At 35.4% G+C, this 22,493-nt stretch overlaps 1 protein-coding gene and 1 long non-coding RNA gene across 2 annotated transcripts; one reads left to right on the top strand and one right to left on the bottom strand.

The window, feature by feature from the left end:
• Window positions 1–411: 411 nt before the first annotated feature.
• Window positions 412–16,038, bottom strand: LOC149016256 (C2H2-like zinc finger protein). Its single transcript, XM_089157394.1, has 3 exons — window positions 13,749–16,038; window positions 10,814–11,390; window positions 412–964 (listed from the first exon to the last, which is right to left on the bottom strand). Exon 1 carries the CDS (start codon window positions 15,823–15,825, stop codon window positions 14,584–14,586), a length of 1,242 nt encoding a protein of 413 aa, XP_089013520.1. The 5' UTR covers window positions 15,826–16,038; the 3' UTR covers window positions 412–964; window positions 10,814–11,390; window positions 13,749–14,583.
• On the top strand, window positions 1,829–8,875 carry LOC149016257 (uncharacterized). Its single transcript, XR_016173695.1, has 3 exons — window positions 1,829–2,023; window positions 5,110–5,162; window positions 8,774–8,875. It is a non-coding gene; the product is annotated as an uncharacterized LOC149016257 (long non-coding RNA).
• Window positions 16,039–22,493: the final 6,455 nt, after the last annotated feature.

Genomic DNA, 22,493 nt, shown 5'->3' with positions numbered 1-22,493 from the left:
CTCAACTCATTCAATCAATCCAATCTCCAAATAACTTACACTAGAAAGGCTATTTATAGCCTGAAACAAAGGACCCTGGACTCAAATAAGGAAACTTGATTGCTTAACAACCCAAACATACTAGACTAGCACCTAAAAATTAGGAGTCCTTATTAGGAAATAACTCTTTCCTAATTTAACAACTCAAAGACTCTTAATAAAGGAAACAACACACACTTGATCACTAAGACTCTTTTAGAAAATAAAACCAAAATTAAAAATCAGAAGTAATTCTGAACTAACCCTACTAAATAGACTCGATTCTAGGGGAGAAAATGACCATTTTGCCCCTTGGTCAGATTCAGCCTCCCTTTGTTTAGGCCCTGTTTCGGATGGGCTTGGGCCCCTTCTAGGCTCTTTTGGGGCTGCCTGGGGGCTGGATACATCACTCTATCTTTCCTCTTGGTGGAGGTTTGGATCTGCAAAAGAGTGGATCCTCAGAGGTTTGGTCACATTCAGCTCTGACTGTTTCTTCCCCATTCTCTCCTTTTGGCTTCTCTCTAGTTGTGGAAAGCTGCTAACTTGGCTACAGTAATTCTTTCTGACAAAGTCAAATGATCATTTTAAAAATGAAAGGAAAATAATGATGAATGGGAAGTTTCAAGCAGTAAAGGGTTGCACAGTTTTTCCAGTTCAAGAGCTTACCATTACACACAATTAACCCCAAAGGATTGTACCAATATTTCGCCCTCCACAAATCCAACTTTAACCAATATCCAGATGTAGCCTGTAGAACTTCAACTTCTTCGGCAGTGGCATATGAGTGACCACAAAAATTTCTATTGTGACTCTTAAGAATATCGAAGACCCCCAAATTCAGGTAAAGGTACCATTCTCCACAACATTCTTCCTTGGATGACAAAGTTGATAACATGGCATGACAGAGAAAGGCTATAAGGGGTGCGTGTAGGAATTATCATCATCCCTGCATTAACCATCCAAGATAAATATAGGCAAAAGGTAGCATGAAACCATCCAAAAAACACCTTTTTTCCCACATTAACTATTTACAAAAACTAGACATTGATGCAATACATTCATCTTCATTTTTGTGTAAAACAAGACCACCAACTAAACCTTAACCTTGAGGTATCTAATATCCTATCCACCACCACCCACCATCGAATATCTCTACTCTCTAATAGGCATCAGTTACCAGCCACACATCCAACAAGGTTCTAACTAGTACTGATTAGTTGTCTAGTTAGGAAAGTCATAGTAATTGAGTCAATCTAGGTTATTTTATTTTAGTTTCTATTAATAAAATAGTTTAATTAATAGGCTGTACTACCTCATGGTTGAAATTGAATGAATTGATTTGCAATGTGGCAGTGATGGCTGTAGTTTTTCTCTCTGTGTTTCTTTGGTAAGATGTTCTCTCTCTTTCCCCCTTCTCTCTCCCTCTTCCCCCTTCCCCCTTCCCCTTCCCCTTCCCCTCCCCGTTCAACTGTTAGGCCAATTCCATTGCTTGCAAGCCAATCAGAGCTATTTAAAATGATTGATTCTGCCTCACCTTGTGGTTGACTTTTGATGGCAATGAAGGTGACATAACAACAGTGCTGTTATTCTTTATACTTTCAAAGAATGAGCTTCGAGCTTATCACCATAGACAGGGATTAAACAGTTTCCTTACACAAAACATCATCCAGTTTTCTGGGCTAGCTTGATTATCTGATTGACATTGCCAGACGAGTCACACTGACTTGTTATTCTCATCGACTTTGATCTATGTAGTTTATTAGGAAGTAAACTATGGGTGATTAGTGAATAAAGTCTTTCTTACTTGGGATTCAGGTTTTATTTATTCTTGTATCAATAATTGTATGATCTTTTCAAAAATCTCTATTGATTTTTCTGTGTTTCAAACTAAAGTCTATTACTTTGTCTTATTTCAACACATTAACTAGAGTTTTTTTTTTTTTTATTTAATTGCAGGTTGGTGTAGTTTCTGATTATGACTTGCTAGCATTGGACTCCATATCAGGTTTCCAAGCTTCAAAACTATAACTGACCTTGTCATTCTATTATGCTGATGAAAAGCTTCCTCTTATTGATTGATTTTCTTTTCTTCCTCTTTAATACAAGTTGTTGTGGGAAACTTTCAACTTAACACTTCCTTATTTGATTTGAATCTTTATTGTTTCATATTCATACCTATTGCTTGAATCCATATCAGCTTCTTTTCTTCTTCTTCTTCTTCTTCTTCTTCTTCTGCTGCTGCTGCTGCTCCTTCGTTAATGAAGTAGTCAAACAAGGAAAATGGGATTTTAAAGGGGATACCAATGCAATGTGGAATGAGATGGCTATGTGTATTAAGAAAGTGGCTAAAGATGTTCTAGGTGAATCAAAAGGAAAGATCCATTCTTATAGAGAGACGTGGTGGTGGGATAGTGAGGTTCAAGCTGCCATTAGGAATAAAAAAGCTAGTTTTAAGACATGGCAAAGAACTAAGGATGTTGAGGATCTTCAAAGGTATAGGTTAGATAGAAATGAAGCTAAGAAAATTGGGGAAAAGAGGGAAAGGAAGTATGAAGAGTTATACAATAAGTTGGGCACAAAGGAAGGGGAAAAATCTATTTATAAGATAGCTAAGATGAGGGATAGGAAGAGTAGAGATCTTGACCATGTTAGATGTATTAAAAATGGAGATGGTAAAGTATTAGTTTGTGAGGAGGATATTAAGAAAAGATGGGAAACCTATTTCTCTAGTTTACTAAATGAGCATTCTTCACACTTATGGTTCGGACGATTACACTTTTCCCCAAGGCACCGGTGTCCGAACTTATATTCGTAGAATTTCGATGTCCGAAGTAAAAGAAGCTTTAAGGAGGATGAAACTCGGCAAGACACAAGGTCCCGATGAAATCCCAATTGAAGTATGGAAGAGCTTAGGAACCCATGGACTAGTTTGGTTGACTAAGTTGTTTAATAAGATTATGAGCACGGAAAATGCCGATGATTGGAGGAGAAGTGTTGTGGTTCCAATTTACAAAAATAAAGGAGATATTCAAAGTTGTAATAACTATAGAGGCATTAAATTGATGAGCCATACGATGAAATTATGGGAGAGAATAATTGAAACCCGGTTGAGACACTTAACTATAGTTACGGAGAACCAATTTGGGTTTATGCCGGGAAGATCTACAACGGAGGCTATTTACTTAATTAGGAGACTTATGGAAAGGTATAGAGAATGTAGGAAAGACCTTCATATGGTATTTATTGATCTAGAAAAAGCTTATGATAGAGTCCCTAGAGCGTTAATTTGGCAAGTACTAGAGAAAAGAAGTGTTGCAAGTAAATATGTAGATATAGTTAAGGATATGTATGATGGTTCGGTGACTAGTGTTAGAACGTTGGGGGACAAAGTAATGAATTCCCGATAACAGTTGGGCTACATCAAGGGTCAACTTTAAGCCCATATCTATTTGCACCGGTAATGGATGAATTAACCAAAGACATTCAAGATGAGGCCCCCTGGTGTATGCTTTTGGATGATATTGTGTTGATTGATGAGACCCAAGTGGGGATTAATACCAAATTAGAATTATGGAGAGTAGCTTTGGAATCAAAAGGCTTTAAACTTAGTAGATCGAAGACGAATATCTAGTTTGTAACTTTAGTCATGATCGGCGATGATGAAGTGGTGATACTTGACGATAAAGAGATTCCTCGAGTGATTGTTTTAGGTACCTAGGTTCAATCATAAGTAAAAGAGGTGATTTAGAAGATGAGGTTTCCCAAAGAATTAAAATAGGGTGGATGAAGTGGAGAGGTGCATCCGGGGTCTTATGTGATCGGCGTATTCCATTAAAGCTTAAAGGAAAATTTTATAGGACTCGTTGTCCCACCAGCTATGATGTACGGTGCGAGTGTTGGGTCGTTAAGAAGAATCATATAGATAAACTCAGGGGTAGCAGAAATGAGGATGCTAAGATGGATGAGTGGCAAAACTAGGATGGATAAGATAAGAAACGATCATATTAGAGTTGGTCCGGGAGTTGCTCCTATAAGTGATAAGCTTAGAGAAAGTCGTTTGAGGTGGCACGGCCACGCTCAACGGAGACCTATAAATGCTCCTGTTCGGAGAAGTGATATAATCCATATTGAAGGAACTAGAAGAGCTAGGGGTAGACCTAAGATAACCTTAGGAGAAGTGGTGAGAAAGGATATGTATAGCTTAGGCCTTGTATCTAGCATGGCCTTGAACAGAACCGATTGGAGGGCAAGAATCCATGTAGCCGACCCCATTTAGTTGGGAAAAGGCTTATTGTGTTTGGTGTTGTTTTCTTCCTCCCTCTCTTTTCTTTCTTTTCCCCTTCCCCCCCCCCCCCCCCCCCCCCCCCCCGCGGGGGGGGGGGGGGGGGGGGGGGGGGGGGCAAAGAGGGGGGGGCGCCCCGGCGGGGCCCCCCTTCTGGTTAGCCTAAAAGACGGGGAAGGGCCCCTAAAACAAACAGTTCACGCACTGGAAACAAATAAAACTTCCAAAAGAACACACTATTGCAACAAACAATAAATAACAGTGAAGCCATATTTTATGTTGGTGATAATGTAACTACTTTTCTTCATAGATGTCCTCAGAGAACTATAGACAATTCTGCAGTAATGTTATGGAAATTAATCTGCAACAGACAGGTGGCACTTGTGCCTTTTGTCTTAGACCTAGATGATGAATTGGAGACAAATTATTGTTAGTCATGGTATTTGTTCTTGGTATGGCTCCATAGAATACCCTAGAGGATTTGTTCATAATGGGAGAATAAAAGAGATCAAATGATTCATGAGGAGATGGGGTATGGAGAGAATAGGATACAAAAGATAGGAGATAAGAGTTTAGTGTTTAGTGCCTTTATTTGTGGTTTTGAATCTTTTGATACTGTAAATGAGTAAAGCAAGAAAAAAACAATAGGAGGTTAAAAGGATTTGTGGCATCTGTTGGTGAAGCATTGCACATATCTGTGGTTGCTTCTGAAGCAATTCATGGAAAAGGAGTGATCTATTGTTCTCAGAAAACTATTATTTTAGCTGTGAATTGAGACTATGGCTTATTTGCCAGTTGTTTTCATTTAGGTAGTGGACGAACTGACACAAGCATGTTTCCTGAAGTTGATAGCACTTGGAAGGTACATAAGAACTATCATTTGCTTGCTTGCTTATTCATTGTTGTTAATTGAAAATCAATAGAAATTCTTATTTGTAATTGTTCTACATTGATATTGCTATGTCCCTTGTGCTTTCCTTTTCCTAATGTCATATGGTGATGTTCTGCTAAGTGAAAGCAGTTGGGGTTTTAATTTCCCAGATGCTAAGTGATGCAGCACACAAGTAGTCAATTGAAATTCTTAAGAAATCTTGAAAGGAAAAACTGCTGAGATTATCTGCCACACTGATTGGTCATCACAGACCTCTATCAGTCAATCCGTAGTGCTTTCCACTGGTATTACGTTGCTAATATGCAAAAATGGCTTCACGTTAGTAGGATATCATGAAGCTGAAGTCTAACAATATGCGAGATGCTCCCTTTATGGATGATTCCATCGAAGTCTTAAGCTTTTTATCTGCTAGACCCATTGGAAAATTGAAATTTAGCTCTCCTTTGAGAGAGAGAGAGGGTGTGTGTGTGTTTGAACTTAAGGCTCTTACTCTCAATGGTGCATTGAGCTCTCTCGATGGTGTATTGTGCCATATTGACTTATAGAGACGTGTGAATCCTTTGATGTGGTTATATATGATTGTCCAATCCAGCCACTCTGTTTTCAGAAGGCTTCGTTATGACCCATGATTGAGTTATAGATCTTGGGGCTCATTAATATAATGTGCCTCTTTATAAGCCCAAATTTGGTTCATAGTTCTGTGTACAAGATTAAGTTTTAATGATAAGATCAAGAGGGTCAGATGTGCTGTTGATTGGAGTCTTCAATTAGCAACTCCACAAAAACCAGACATCTGATCATTAATACTAAGGCTGAAGAAAAACTTACTATGAGATTTTTCTTATTTGGATTTTTGTTTTGGGGTGGTGGGGGTTGTGGACCCAAGGTTTGAGATAAGATTGTTGGCTGATAGTAGAGTAATTGCAGATAAAGAAAAGCCTCAACACATACTTTCAAAAAGTAAGAATCTGCAGAAAATACGTGCCACAACCATCTAAATGTCTTGTACTTGCGATAAGAATGATGAAAACCCCATGGAAGACATATTAGATCCCTAAGGGCTCTAGTTATGCTTCATAAAATTGGTAAGTAGAGCCTTCAATCATCATAGATTGTATAGGTCAGTCCCTCAGTCTGGATGGGAGTCTCTAAACCAGAATGAAGATGAAGAAATTCCGACTTACGGGAGCTCTTTTAAAATGTGAGTGATAGGAATCCAGCTACTCCCTTAGTCGAACCATGGATTCCAACTCTTGGTAGCCCTGAATTCTCAAAGATAAACCCCTGCAACACATGATATCACCAAATCCTCCCCCCCCCCCCCGGAAGGAAAAAGAAAGAAAAAAAGACACACACACACACACAGACAGTGAAACTGAAGATAAACAGAGCTAGATGAAGGCTCTGAATGGATTGATTCAACTAACTCAATCTTAGAGATAGCAGTACAATGAACGCCAATTCCAACACAGGACCTTCCCTAACCTGAATACCACTCAAATTGCTCCTAACGAGAGTCTTCCTCTCCCTTGGCAGCAAAGCTCGCCCCTCTCTTACTTGCTTTTTGCCTACCTCCTACCCCAGCCCTCCTCTATATAATCGGAATCTTGTCTACTTTGCACTTAAGCCATATCCTCTAAAAGGTGCCAACATGAAATGTGGCTGCTCCCCAATGAACCCCTGCCCCTTGTCCTTGTCCCCCACATGGTCATTTGGTTTGATGTCCTACAGTCCCTTTATTGCCCTATGGTATACCCCTCAGTTGTTGGTGTCTTAACAGTAATTGGCAGAGCTTTGAGAGAACCATAAAACTATAGTAAGAATTTGAGGATCTAAACTAGCAATAGATTTAGAGTAACCTGACTAGTGCATTTTCCATTATTTATAGTTCTCTAAAACATAATCCAAAAAGGAATCATATTGAGTGGTAATTACTAAATAACACCTACACCTAATATCACATATCTATTCTTTAACTCTACTGACCCCACATGTCATAGACCAATACCACTACCACCATATGATCCAATAAGGTGCAAAATATTTTTTCTAGGACCATTAATTAGACAGAGTACTTCAAACTTTTGTGGAAACTTGGAACCACGTATTTGTTGCTCACTTGCATACAACACTAACAACAACAATAAGCCTTGTCCCACGGCTACATGGATTCTTGCCTTCAAATCCGCTCTGTCTAAGAGTATGCTAGATACAAGGCCTTAAGTTATGCGTATCATTTCTCACAACTTCTCTTAAGGTTATCTTAGGTCTACCCCTAACTCTTCTAGTTCCTTCAATCTAGATTATATCACTTCTCCACACAGGGGCATTTATAGGTCTTCATTGAACGTGGTCATGCCACCTCAAACGACTTTTTTGAAGCTTATCACTTATGGGAGCAACTCCCAGACCAACTCTAATATGATCATTCCTTATATTATCCTTCCTAGTATTGTCACTCATTTAGCATCCTCATTTCTGCTACGTTGAGTTTATCTATATGATTCTTTTTAGCCCAACACTTTGCACCATACATCATAACTGGTCAAACGATGGTCCTATAGAATTTTCCTTTAAGCTTTAATGGAATACGTCAATCACACAAGACCCCTGATGCACCTCTCCACTTCATCCACCCTATTTTAATTCATTGGAAAACATCATCCTCTATATCACCTCTTTTATTTATGATTGAACCTAGGTACCTAAAACAATCTCTCCGAGGAAATCTCCTTATTGTCAAGTTTCACCACATCAACTTCATCCATTACAAGTGCAAATAAATATGGGCTTAAAGTTGATCCTTGATATAGCCCAACTATAATTGGGAATTCATTACTTTGTCCCCTCACTATTCTTACACTTGTCATTGAACCATCATACATATACTTTAAATATGTCTACATATTTACTTGCAACACTTCTTTTCTCTAATACTTGCCAAATTAACGCTTTAGGCACTCTTATCATAAGCTTTTTCAAAGTCAATAAATACCATATGAAGGTATTTGCTACACTCTCTATACTTTTCCTTAAGTCTCCTAACTAGGTAAATAGCCTCCGTTGTAGATCTTCCCGGCATAAACCCAAACTGGTTCTCCGTAATTGTGGTTAAGTGTCTCAAACTGGTTTCAATTACTTTCCCATAATTTCATAGTATGGCTCATCAATTTAATGCCCCTATAGTTACTATAGTTTTGAATATCTCCGTTATTTTTGTAAATTGGAACCACAATACTTCTCTTCCATTCATCTAACATTTTTCCTTTGCTCATAATCTTATTTAACAACTTAGTCAACCAAACTAGCCTTCGGGCAAACAAAATTTCCCAATGAAGAATGCATCTTCTTTATCTAATGCAATTATTATAATGGATTATATACTTGTAGATTCACATAAAGAATTTTCTTAAATGGTGTATTTCTGAACTTAATGTGGCTCTGATATAATTTATTGCATTTTTTGTGCACTCCATGCTGTCTTATTTGGTATTCATCTATCTATGAATTTGTGGTTTGAATTTTTTTTTTTTCTTTTGTTATGAACTGCTGGTCCTTAGAATTCTTCATACTTGTTTCAGACATTCAATGCACTACAGAAATTGCTCAGCAAGACCAACGGGAAGGTTATTGGTGATGTGATGACACCTGCCCCACTTGTTGTTAGTGAAACTACCAACCTTGAAGATGCCGCTAGGGTTCTTTACCTTTTAACTTTTTGATGTCTTTTAACCCCCCCCCCCCCCAAAAAAAAAAAAAAAAAGGGGGGGGGGGGGGGACATACAAAAAAAAAAAACACTTTTGGTGCCCTCCACCAGCAGCCTCCCTAGGGTGGCATGTCCCATATTTTCACCATAATATAATTTTTCTGCTGTTGTGGTTTGAAGGTTAAATAGCTGGAGCCTTTTTACTTGGATTCATGAAACTGAACTTCTTTCTCCTTTTGCATTGTCAGATTATTACTTGAGACAAAGTACCGTCGACTTCCAGTAGTTGATAGCGATGGCAAACTGGTGAGGGGTCCTGAATGATTTTATTAAGGTTCAATGTTTGTCATTCCTTTTTCTTTGCTAATTTCTGAATTGCCTCTATTTTTCAATTTCTTCCCTACCCCCCAAAAAAGGTTGGACTCATTACGAGAAGAAATGTTGTTAGAGCTGCCCTTTAGATAAAGCATGCCTGCGAAAGAACAGAATGAAATGCTTGCTAGGAATGTATTTTTAGGTCACCATCCTGGGAGGTTACTGGATCATCTGGCCTTTATCTGGGTTGCTCTACAGAAGAAATTTATTTGGCCAAAGTAAGGCACTCTTAACAGACAGCAGCTTAATGGCTGTTCAAGTATTTACCTCTTTACAGATAATGGAGGTATATTATTTATGTATAATCTTTAGTTAACATATGTATTCCTATGATAGACATAAAAAAAGAGACTAGTCCTGTCTATGAGAGAGAGAAGGGGAGGGAGGGGGGGGGGGGGGGGGAGATTGGGTATCATTGGTTATTAGTATTAGTCACTGTGTGCTGGTAAAAGAGGGATTTTATCCTTTCTCTTAGATGCAACTGCTAGTAGATAGAGTTGAATAATATCTTATTTATTGGATCTTAATCTTTCTTTTACAGTTTTCCTACTCAAGTTTATTTATCACGAAGGCCTTTGCTTGTAGTTTGTTTCTCATGTAGTGTAATGGAACTTGCACATTCACAAAATCCATTTTTAACTGCTTCATTATTGTCAAGTGGGGTTGTAATATATTTGATGGAATATAATTTGCAGTGACTAATTTAGAAGATATTTCCACGTCATGGCCACAACCAGATTAACTTTTCTAGCTGGCCCAAAAATAATTTGTTATGTTATTAGTATGCCATGTTGATTCTGTCTATGCTTCAGTCTTGCAAAATGGTTAAGCATTTCATGTCCTTAACTAGGTCAGCTTCTTTCTACAAAAAAAAACTAGGTCAGCTTCTTTGGCCAACCCAAAATAATTTGTTTTTTGGTACTATGATATGATGATCATGCACAGGTGGGTTTTTTTTTTTTTTTCCCTGGATCCTCACAATCACAGATAAAAGATGTGCTCCTTTCACCTTTTTTTACCACACAATAAAGATAGAGTCTGTCTCTAGATACTGATAAAATAAATAAAAGATGGGACTCCCAGTGGGTTCTATGTGAGCTTCTCCTTAATGTATGGTGAAGCGTGAGGGGAGCATATACCTTCTGGGGCGGGGTTGGTGTGTGGTTTTCTTTTCTTCTGGGGTGGCAGCTCAAAACCACTCAACAATATTTATTATTCTGATATGTGTTTCTGGATTCCTGTGGCACTTTGTATTATGAATGGTAGATGTTCTTAGGCTTTAATCACAGTGGGGTTATTGACCCGAGACCCTTTTTGTTATTATAAATTAATGCTTCTATATCTAATTCCCAAAATTTAAGAGCAAATGATAACAAACACAAGTAGTATATTTCTAGACATTTAATGTGTGAAGGTAATATTAAAAATAATAATAATAATAGAGGGGTCTGAGTGATAAATTAGATAAGTCAGGAATTGAAATTAAGATAACAATGTGGAACATACTTTGAGCTATGGCTTGTAACAAGCATGACGTACCTGCTTTACAATCTCAGGGTTCGGTTCAGTTCTGTCTCCAGATCCTTGTCCAAAAGAACTTCTTCCTTTGCAGCGATAAGATAGTGTAACTTCTCTTCTTCTTCTGCTAACTCAATAAGTGCTCTCCACAATCTAATAGACTTCTTGCTATTTGCAACAGCCTTTTGTCAATACATCCCTCTTGTTGTGCTTGTCTTCTCCTTGGAGTCGCACAGCATGAAACCATAATATTTCAGAAGACGGAATTTGTTCTAGAGCTGCATCAAGCAGTTTGATGTCATTTCCAACCAGTTTGATTTGTTGCAGCAAAACTTCGTCATTCCAAGGAAAAAGGGAAACAGCCTCCAGGATAACAGTTTTGGCGACTTCCACATGGCCAAGAGCCGCTTCAGCCTGGGATTTCCCAATCCACCCTTGAGGATTATGCGGTTCGCTCTGTATTAGAGATTTGAAGACCTCTAAGTCTGCTCTGACCTGAGATGTTCTGTGAGCGTTTGGTCCAACTGTTGAATATACCAATCTCGATCTACGCATTCTGATCTTAATCGGTTCAGAGGTACATTGTCCATTTTGATTCCTGCATTTTCATTATTTAGACCAACTATTGAATATACTCAATGTATTGCATAGTCAGAGAAAGACATCAACGGCATAACCATGTTCAGCTCAAATGACAAGCACCTCTAGCTTCACATATTATACTCAAAAGTAATCTTAGGAATGAAAGAATCAGTCACACCTATATATTCTAAGTCAAGTGCCAAGATGCAAGATGAAACTCAAACACATTGAGAATCATAAAATGTCCTCAAAAACCAAATAACCTCATATAAAATGTCCTTCCAATCCTTTATTGGGACATCTAGACACCTAGTCTTTAGCTTTGTGGACATAATTGGCATACTTACCACATGTGTGCGTGCCCGATAAAAATATAATAGCTAAGAGAGTGAGAAACTAACTCAGTGAAAAGGAATACCATTCATATCATGCCCATCATATACGAAATTATGCTATGCAAATGCTGTAAATAAAATATTTAAATTTAGCTTGCTATATCTAATCTCATAAACCAGTGCCTGAAACTCATAATAATGAAAAGAGTATCTAGCTTTTGCTTTTTCTTATGACTTGTATCTTTCTGTATTTGTTGGTCAGGCAATTTCTTAATGATACATGTTTGCTCTATTACACTCTTCTCCTCGGCTGGTGTTAAGTCTCTTATTTGGCTTTACTTTGTCTGGTTATCTTTGTGAATCTCTACTTTGACTCTTTTTATCAGGTTTGCACTTAAATTTCTTGCTTTGGCTTTCTTCATTTGGTTTTTCTTTGATTTCCTTGTATATGCTAGCATTTTCTACCGGCGTTATGTGGATAGTGTCTTTGATCCTGCTATACTTGTGGACTTTGTTCGTCTTCAACATCGTCGATTGTTCTCATTATTGGATGGTTCTTTGGACATGAAGAATTAAAGTTTTTTTAAGGTGGTGTTGATTATCTTCTGGGTGAAGTTTTTCATTGTTTATCAACGTCTACCATTGCTACACAATTCAAGATTGGTGCTACCTTTCAAGTATATTCTTATTATGCAAGCTGAAGTTTTCTTTGTGTACACTCCAACTTGAGGGGGAGTGTTGAAGTATATGCACTTTGAAATATTTACTATTCACTGATTTTGTTCACGCGAACTAAGAAAGTATTATTTTACTATTCACGTGAACAGTAAAATCTGTTTGTATGATGCTAGTGATGCTACCGTACTTTCTATTTCTAATGTAGGAGTCTTACTACATAAGATTGGGAGTTTTTAGAAAGCATAGTTTCTATTTTCGGAACTTTCTATTTTAGGAGATAGGAAGTTACTAAAGCTGTACTTTTTTGTTTCCTTTTTCTAGAGGACAATTACTTGTCTCTCAAGTTGTATTAGATTCATTAGAAGCTATAAATAAAAGGGCTTTGTGATTCTAGACTCTTAAGCAAGAATCACAAGCCTCTTCTACTAGTTCTTCATCTCTCTTCTCTTCTTCTTCTTCTTCTTCTTCTTCTTCTTCTTCTCTCTTTTCTTTGTCCAAGTTCAGCTGCTGTTTTCATTATTTAATGCTTGTTTCCTAACAAGCATAATTCAACTCAACAGATCCCCTGAAGCCCATCAAACACTAGAAAAGAGACATTGGGAACCAACCTCAGCTGGTAATCCCACAAATATTTATTTTCACTTCTTTTGCCAAGGCATGCTTCTGACAATAAGTTTGACACATAAGAACTTCCAAAAGAAATCTTTCTAAAACTAATTGCACCTCCTCTTTTAACAATTTAAGCAACAGTTGTTTTTAAGAAACGAGGACCTCGTAGACATTTTCAATCAATCCCAAAAATTAAATAAGTTCACTCCTTGGCAGAAAAGAATCCATTAATACGGGAGGAGACAAAATAACTAGGCCAAAAATAAGTAATTTCCATTAATAAAAATGAAGTGTAGTTGGTCCAGTACAATATAATCAGGATACGCATGAAGAATACAAACAGGTAATGGATGCAAGAAAAGGCAAAGTGTTGTTATAGACTTATAGTTGGTTCACTACAATATAATTAGGATATGCATGAAGAATACAAACAGGTAATGTATAACTAAAAACACAAGAAAAGGCAAAGTGTTGTTCTATACAAACATTATTGATCCATACTCAACTAAAGGTAAATATAACCTGGAAACATGAAACCAAAAGCCAATGTCCACTGAAGATAATTTTTTGATGGACCAATCCAAATACTAAACATCAATTCTGCATCTATCATGAAGAAACTAGTCCAAAACAATAAAAAAAATCAATGAAATGTAATATTTTAACTTCAATTTGGCATCAAAGGAAGCCTTCTAACCTGATAATCAATAACTCTCAGGTCAAATGAGAAAGTTACATTTGCTACTACTTACCAGTTGCATTTGTGGAAGCAACCAGAGAGCAAAATTAATTCCACTACTTCTACCTCTGCTGTCAACGTAAATGACCATCAGGACATGATTGAGTTAGTAAACAAACATCTGACATCTGGGGAAACTTACAGAGAGGCAGAAACATCTACATTGACTGCTGATAATGGAAACCAAAGAAAACACAATTGACCATTGATAATGGACAATACACAATGTTCAAAGACTTACAAGGATATAATTAAGCTAATTAGATTTATATAAAAGAGTGGTGTCATTTATAGAGATATATCATTAAAGTATTCAATTGACCTTTTGATAATGGGCAATGAAGTATTCACAATGTTGAGTCAGATACAGGGATATAAAACAAGCCTATTCAATTTGTATAAAAATGTGGCATCATTTACAAAAATAAAAAAATAATGGAATTCAAGAACAGAAAATAATATTTCAACAAATTCAAACTTCACTGAAGGCCTTTGACATTAAAAAAAAATAATAATAATAATAATTAAACTTGCAAAATTGATCGATGGAGAAAAGAAAATTGATCACCAAACAGAGTCAAAACAGCTTAACCACTTCAAAAATATATCTTATAACTGAGAATTTCCATACCAATACTATATAATTAGAAAAAGATATGGTCAACCTGTTGCCAATAAGGATTCAATTTATTTCGGTGGTGAACCAGAATGAACAGAGTATACAAGTCACAGCAGAGGAACTACTGTTGCCGTTCTGCAAGTACCCATCTTCCTCCACTGTTTTCTATAACTAATTATTCACAAACAAATGTGTCTTCTGAATAAGACCATGACCTTCTTCGTCAGGGTCACTCTGTTATCCAATCTTCTTCTTCCCCCTCCGAAAAAGCCGAAATCCTGAAACTTCCAAATTGAGAGTCTTTCCCAACAAGTTCATCCGTAATGCGATCCAAATCGCTCCCATCATAGCTCTTTAGATCAGAAAATTCTACGGAGAGTAGACCATCATCAATGTCATCATCATCTCTATCCGAGAATTCAACTGTCCTCTTGCCGCCGGACAAGAAGTCCTCCTCCACCACCTCTCTGTTCTCAACTCCAATCCAAGGAACCCATAAATCGGCATTTTGACCCAAAGTCCTCTGCCAATCACCCACCACAACAGTTCGCAGGTTAGATTCTCGAGCCCTTCTGAGCATATCAGAGAAGTCCGAATCGTCAGAAACCAAAAACAACCAATCAATACCGCGGCTCATGGAATGCTGCATCTGCCGCTTAAGAGCCCAATCGGCTGCTTGAGGTTTATCTTCCACAGTCTTCACAAATACCCCAGCACGGCGAAGCTCCGAAGCAAGGCCATACCCAACTTTGGGAGCGATCAAAGACCTCGCAGCATCCTCATACTTGTGGTTCCCACTGATGAAACGCTCCTTAAAACGCTGACGCTTCTTGCCCTTGAGGGAACGCATTCTGTTAAGCTTCTTCTGTCGCTCGCGCTCGTGAAGCTGCTTGAAGTGCTTCTTGAGGTCCAGGTTAGTACGGCACTTGCGTCCGCAAACACCGCAGACATAGGGCTCAGTTGGGATGGAGCGGGATTTCCGTTCGAGGATGTCCAAGCGGCGTCTCTCTCGGCGTTCTTCGAGTACCCATTGAGGGAGATGAATGAAAGCGTGCCTGTTGGCATATGCGGACATGTCGACAACTTCGCCGAAGCGTTGCGCCACCTCTCTTAAGGCCATGGCCGCCTGGTAAGGAGGACCTCGAGGTGGTTTATTGTCGAGATCCCACAGAACCACCACTTTCTTCTGCTTTGCAGCCCAAACCCCATCACTGTTCTTCGCCATATCGATCTCTGACGCTGCAGCCGAGGCTGCATAATCGGCGGCAGATGCCCTAATACGCCATTTCCGGTGCTTGAGACTGGGTATTGCGACCTTGGGTATGAGAGAAATTCTAGGTTGAATCCGAGGACGGCCACTCAAAATTGGAGCTGCCGTAGAGGGGAAGGAAAGGGTAGTTTTGTGGAGGAGAAGAGGAGACGCCATAGAAGGAAGAACCTCAGGTGGAGGGTTGCAGAGAAAATGGTCCATTGCTTCGCTTCGACCATAAATCGATCCCCTCACGTCTTGTCTTCTCTACCATTCACGGTTACTGAAGCTTCTCGGCTGAAGAAGAAGCAGAGCACAGAGCAGCTCATCGCGTTCTTGGCACAACATCGAAGATTTCTTGATTGCTGATTGGACAAGAGCTGGGTAAGATGAGAAACACCGAAACACACCGCGTGGGACCCAGACTGAAAACCCTGAGAAAAACCAAATCGACTTTTTCTTTTTTCTCTTTCTTTTTCCTTTCTTTCTTCTCTTTTTCTTTCTTTCTTTTCTTTTTCTTTTTCTTTTTCTTTTGGAGCTGATGCTTTTTTTAATACTGGAAATGTCCAAGATAACCTCTCATATGACCAACCCTGGATCTTACCACTTAACCAACACTACATTGGCAACTCTTCTTCTTTTCTTTTCTTTTTTTTTTTTTTTGGTACTGGTACTTTTTTAATACTGGAAATTTAATGTCTTCCGGTCAAACTCATGACCTCTTCACTTAGAACCCAAACTGACTTTTGTCAGGACTAATATCATGTCTATTCTAAATGTGTGACATGTGTCCCAACATCACATCAAAAGTTTGAGGTCCATTTGCAAGTCACATTATTTTTTTTAAATTAATCACAATTCTCTGATGTAACTTATAAATGGATTACAACCATTTGATACAATGATGGGACACATGTTATACATCTACAAGGAAATGGATAGGATAAATTTCCATTTTGCCGTCACCAATCCGGATGGGTCCCAACTCAATGAGTCTAATCCAATTCCAATTTCAGACGGTCCAATCATTCTTCTCAACTTTGACTTTCGAGGCTGGTTGGTGGGCCCTGCCCATTATGTCAAGCCCATGTCACTAGAATGTGAAAGGAATTTTTTTTTTTTTTTTTTTTTTTTTGGGGGGTAGTAGTATGCAAAGTCACTAGTTAGAAGAAAACCCTAATACAATTGAGGATACAGGCGGGCATAGAGCCTAGAAACATGGAACGGAATTAGGTCAAACCGTCGCACACAAAATTGACAAGGCCCTCCTAGCAAGAGCATGTGCAACTGCATTAACTGCTCTTGAAATATAGCAAAATGAGCAAGCTAAAAAAAGTAGAACTTAGCTCTCTTATATCTTCTATCAAATAAGCTAGGTGAAGGGGAGGGGGTTTGTTCACATTTTGAATATCTTGCACATGAGATTTGCAATCTGACTCAACTTTAAGGTTGTTGAAATCCTCAGACAAGGCAAACCATAGACCTGCTCTCATTGCCAATGCCTCACCTTCTTCTATAGATGAGCATGAATTGGGTCCCGAGATTGCCTTCATAATCTTCTTTTGCTGTCCTTGAAGAGTGAAGCCTATTCCCGCCTTTGTTTCTTTGCTTAGTAAGATACTTGAATTTAATTTAAGTCTATCTGTAGAGGAGGTTCTCACTGTGCATGATCTTCCTGATTTTGAACTTGAGTCCTCACTTCCCACCTCCTATGCCCCCTCAAATTCTGCCTGTGCTCTCTGAGCTACCGCAATTATCTCTATTGGAGAGCTGCAATTATCTCTATTGGAGAGCTTTGTTGTTTCTTAAATATTCTATCATTTCTTGCAATCTATAGATGTCGAGCTATAAAGGAACAAAGGTTGAGAGTAGCTCTACTTACAGTTCTTCCTCTTTCATTTATCTTACTCCAACTCTTGATCCAACCAACGACTGAGGATGCTTCCACGGGGATATAATTGAGACTGCAACTGAACCATACTGCCTTCGCAATCGAACATTCAAATAAAATATGGTCCACTATTTCAAGGTTACAACCACAATGAGAACATGATGGGTCAATCTCAATTTGTTGGAATACAAGTTCCTCCCCTGTTGCACCTCTTGCACAATCCATCCAAAGGAAATTTCGGATCTTTGGTAATGTGTGACAGCTCCATATGTTCTTCCATACCTCAACATGTCTTCTTGGGGAAAGTTAAGAGCAGTCTATCATGTCCAACCTATATCACTAGTCACTAGAATGGGAAATCGAAAAGGTCAGGATCTACTTGGCACTTGGCCTAGTGGCCTAGTGGTTTTTAAGTTTTCTTTCTTGGGCCTAACCCTAACCTTGATCCTGATCATACATGGTCAGTTCATGTCAAATACTCAAATAATAGTATATATATATTATACTATTATACTATTATATAAAAGCATATATTCCTCTTTCACCGCAAATCTTTCTTTGACTATTGTATCCTTCATTTTTATTCAATTGTCATATTTTGTCCATTAATTTTCTTATCTTTTTTATTTTTATTTTTCCTTACAAATTGTTGGTACAATTTGTAAATTTTTATTTATTTTAATTTGTAAATTAATTAAATTAAAATTAGGAAAGAGAATTTTCTCCCATTGATTTCGTTCTCTTATATCAATCTTTAATAAAGAAAATATTATTCAAATTAGAAATTATACAAAATAACTCATAAATATTGTTATTTTAAATGCAATGCGATTTAATCACTGATAAAGAACTTTTGATTAAATTTCATCAGTCATTTTTTATCAATCCATCCAATATCTATAATATTCTATTAAAAAATCAAAATCTATCATATCATATCATACTATTCAAATATAGTTTGAGATAGGAATATTGAGAAACTTTAAAATATATTATTTTCTTAATAAATAATGAAATAGGGTACAATTTGGTAAATTATTAAAAGGTAATTAAAAAATAAAAACTCGATTTGAGATTCCATTATTGATAAAAACCAAATTCCTTGTTTGAGATTCGATTATTTTTTATTTTTAATAAATAAGGTCTTATGGATTTATCTCATTCTTCGATTTGAGTTTCACTTTTTATTTTTAATTAGAAGTTATGGGGATATTATTGATAGATTAGTTGCCTTAAAAAAATTCTCCTAATTTTATTAAATTCTTTCTATCTCAAAAATAATTAAAATATTTTTCTAAATTTAAATCTCTCTTCTATATTCATTTTTTTTATCAAAATCTATTTATAGTTGACCAAAATATTGGGTAATTTTTTAAAATGTAATTTAAAAAGAAAAACAAACATAAAATCATATCTAAATGTTTAGTATGATTGTCTTCTTATCTATCAATATTTTTCTTTCATTTTATATATATATATATATATATATATATATATATATATATATATATATATATATATATATATATATATATATATTTATATATATATATATATATATATATATATATATATATATATTATATATATATATATATATATTGTATTTTTTTTAATATTCAAAATTATCAATTGCAAATTTGTAATTTTATTCAGCTAATTTATATAATAATACTCAAAATTATAATTATTTTTCTATTTTAATAAAACTTAAAGTTATAATTAATAATAAAAAGAATAAGCTTGAAGCACGTAATATATATATATATATATATATATATATATATATATATATATATATATTTTTTTTTATTTCAAGGAAGATTTTCAACTTACAATTACAAATGTAACGATTTAATATATATAAATACGTTACATTTTGTAATTGAAGAATTTGAAAAATCATTCAACTATTAGAAATAAATAGTATAATTTAATTCATATTTTGATGACATTAGAAATTAAAATTTACCTGAGATTTTATTCTTATATGTTAGTAGTATTTCAATTGCCTCCAGTATGTCAAACATCTTCTTTAAAAAAGATAAATCGAAAATCATTGTGTTGAATTATGAATAAATACATAGAATAACTAAATACAATAGCCGCAAACATTTTGATTATTAATGTGATTTTTGTATGATTATTTATTATACTCAATCATGCATAATGTATTTCTTAAAAAAATAATAATAATAATAATTTAGAGACACCCCAAAACATTTCACAAAAATGATGGACACCCCAGAAAGATATCAACTTGACTTTTACAACCAAAGATATCTCTTAAATTTTCATAATGGTACACTCCCGTTAGCAAATTCCGTTAAGTCATCCTTAGATAGTCTCATAATTCATACATTACTATTAATCTCTTGTTACTTTACAATGTTGCCCTCAAAATATTGAATCATTAATTTCATCTTGTTGCTTTATCTTTAATTCTTCATTTTATATTATAAGATCTAGAACAATACAACTAAGGTACATTTGTCATTTATTTTAATTAATCAATATTTCTAACGAAAAAAAAGGAAGATATCAACTTGACTTTTACAACCAAAGATATCTCTTAAATTTTCATAATGGTACACTCCCGTTAGCAAATTCCGTTAAGTCATCCTTAGATAGTCTCATAATTCATACATTACTATTAATCTCTTGTTACTTTACAATGTTGCCCTCAAAATATTGAATCATTAATTTCATCTTGTTGCTTTATCTTTAATTCTTCATTTTATATTATAAGATCTAGAACAATACAACTAAGGTACATTTGTCATTTATTTTAATTAATCAATATTTCTAACGAAAAAAAAGGAAGTCATTACCAATTTGGCATATTTTTGGGTTATCTATGCTTTTCGTCAATTAACTTGGAGTGTCCCAAAGTTTTTCCAATAAATATCATGCATAGTGTATGAACAAAGTAGTTCAAAATTACTAAGAAACAATAAAAAATAAATGATATACTCTTAAAACGGTTCACGTGATTAGCATTTATAATAAACATCACAATTTTAAACATTTTGTTGTGTTTATTTAATTCACTAATTCACATTATACAATTCAAAATATTATTATTTTTTTAATGGGTATTGGTGATTTTTTTTAATATTAGAAATGTAATACTGTCCGCAAGGGTTGAACCCAAGACCTCTCCACTGAGAAGTATGGGTCTTATTTGCCTTCATAATACATCCAACATTCTTATAACTAATGTCACTTATTATTATTTATTGTAATTGATTTATTTGGTTGAGAACTGATCAAATTTAGAAATTCTATTATATATATATATATATATATATATATATATCATACTACTATAATAAAAGCATGTACTCTTCTTTTTCTGCAAATCTTTCACTTGACTATTGTATTCTTTATCTTTATTTAAATGTCATCTTTTTTTGTATTAGCTTTGTTGTCATTTTATTTTTATTCATAAATTATTGGTACCCTTTTTATACATTTTTTTATTTAAATATGTAAAATTAAATTAAATGGAGAAAAAATTTCATAGAAAAGATTTTTTTTTTTCATTCTCAAACAATCTTCCATATAAATCACTAATAAAAGCCTCTATAAAATAAGGAAGATATTTTTTCTAAAAATAGAAAGTGTATATATATATATATATTTGTTTTTTTTTTTTTAATCTCAAACAATTTTCCTTGTAATCGATTATTAGAAACCTTTTTTTTTTTTTTTTTCATGTATCCATAATTTTCATGTATGTTATAGGAAATGATTTTCTATGAAAATACCACAGAAATCACAAATGAGCAATGCAACCCAAAATATAAAATAAGATTCCAAATATTGTACTTTCATATTTTTCTCTAGGGATTTATAGAAACCGAATCACATATTTTCAAGATTCAAAAAAAAAAAAAAAACTTGTACAATAGGAAGGAACAATATATTTTTATAAAGTGAAAATCATATTAGGAAAGGATTTTCTATAGAGATATCACAAAAATCACAAATGAGCAATGCAATCCCAAAAATAAAATAAGATTCTAAATATTATATCTTTCATATTTTTCTTTAGGGATTTCATAGAAATTGAATCACATATCTTCAAGATTTCAACGATCCATGAAGGTACTCTCAATTTCTTCTCATGAATTCTCTTACTCTCTCTCAGTCTTTCTCGATCTCTCCCAATCTCCTCCTCTCATAAAGGGAAGACGGAGCACATATCATGTGAATCTCTCTTTGTTTACCTCAATCCCTGATTTTTGGGCAATTGGGCAGTTGTTCCCAATAGTTCTTCTCACTTTGACAGCATGATTTTGAGGACTGTAAAGATGCTAGCTTGTTAGAATTTATTTTTTCAAAATTTTTTTTGTCTCATGTTTTTTGTCATTGAATTTTGTTAGGTTGAAAATTGAGGTAATTTATCATCAGGTTGACCCCCCCTACATTGTTTCTGTTATGCATTGATTCAAGTTTCAATGGATCAATCCTGCTAAAATCCTTGTTTTGTGTTTAGGGTGTCTCAGGATGTTGTCTCTACAAGTAGGAAGTGCTTCCTTTTGAAATGGGTTTCTGGTAAGTCTTCCTACTGATTTATTTATAAAATTTCTTTAGTGTCTCACGAGTTAGAATTTTAAGGGTTCATTAGAATTATACTAATTTTGTGGTAAAATGTATTCTATCACTTCAATTAAGGCTCTCTCTTTTTCTTTCTGGAAGCAGTCTCCATATGGCTATTGTATATGCAGGCCGTCTACCCTCTTATGTTGGCATGGCCTCTATGAAGGTCTGCATGAAGCTGAATCCTTCTTTTTTTTCCCTTTTCAATCTTTAATAATATTGTTGTTATTTTTGCATAATCTTTCTATAGTTAGCTGGTTGGTTGTATGATGATAATTTTCTTGAATTTCATTACATGAAGGGAAAGTAAGTTGCATATACTCAATGGTGTTCTATTCTGTTCCTAGCTTTCCCATCCTTAATTTCTACATTTTTGTGATTTTATTGATTTGAG

This window comes from Hakea prostrata, chromosome 5 (assembly GCF_041222555.1).
Source record: "Hakea prostrata isolate BN-2017 chromosome 5, UWA_Hpros_2, whole genome shotgun sequence".
Taxonomy (NCBI): Eukaryota; Viridiplantae; Streptophyta; class Magnoliopsida; order Proteales; family Proteaceae; genus Hakea; species Hakea prostrata.
This window is presented reverse-complemented; position numbering and strand designations above follow the sequence as displayed.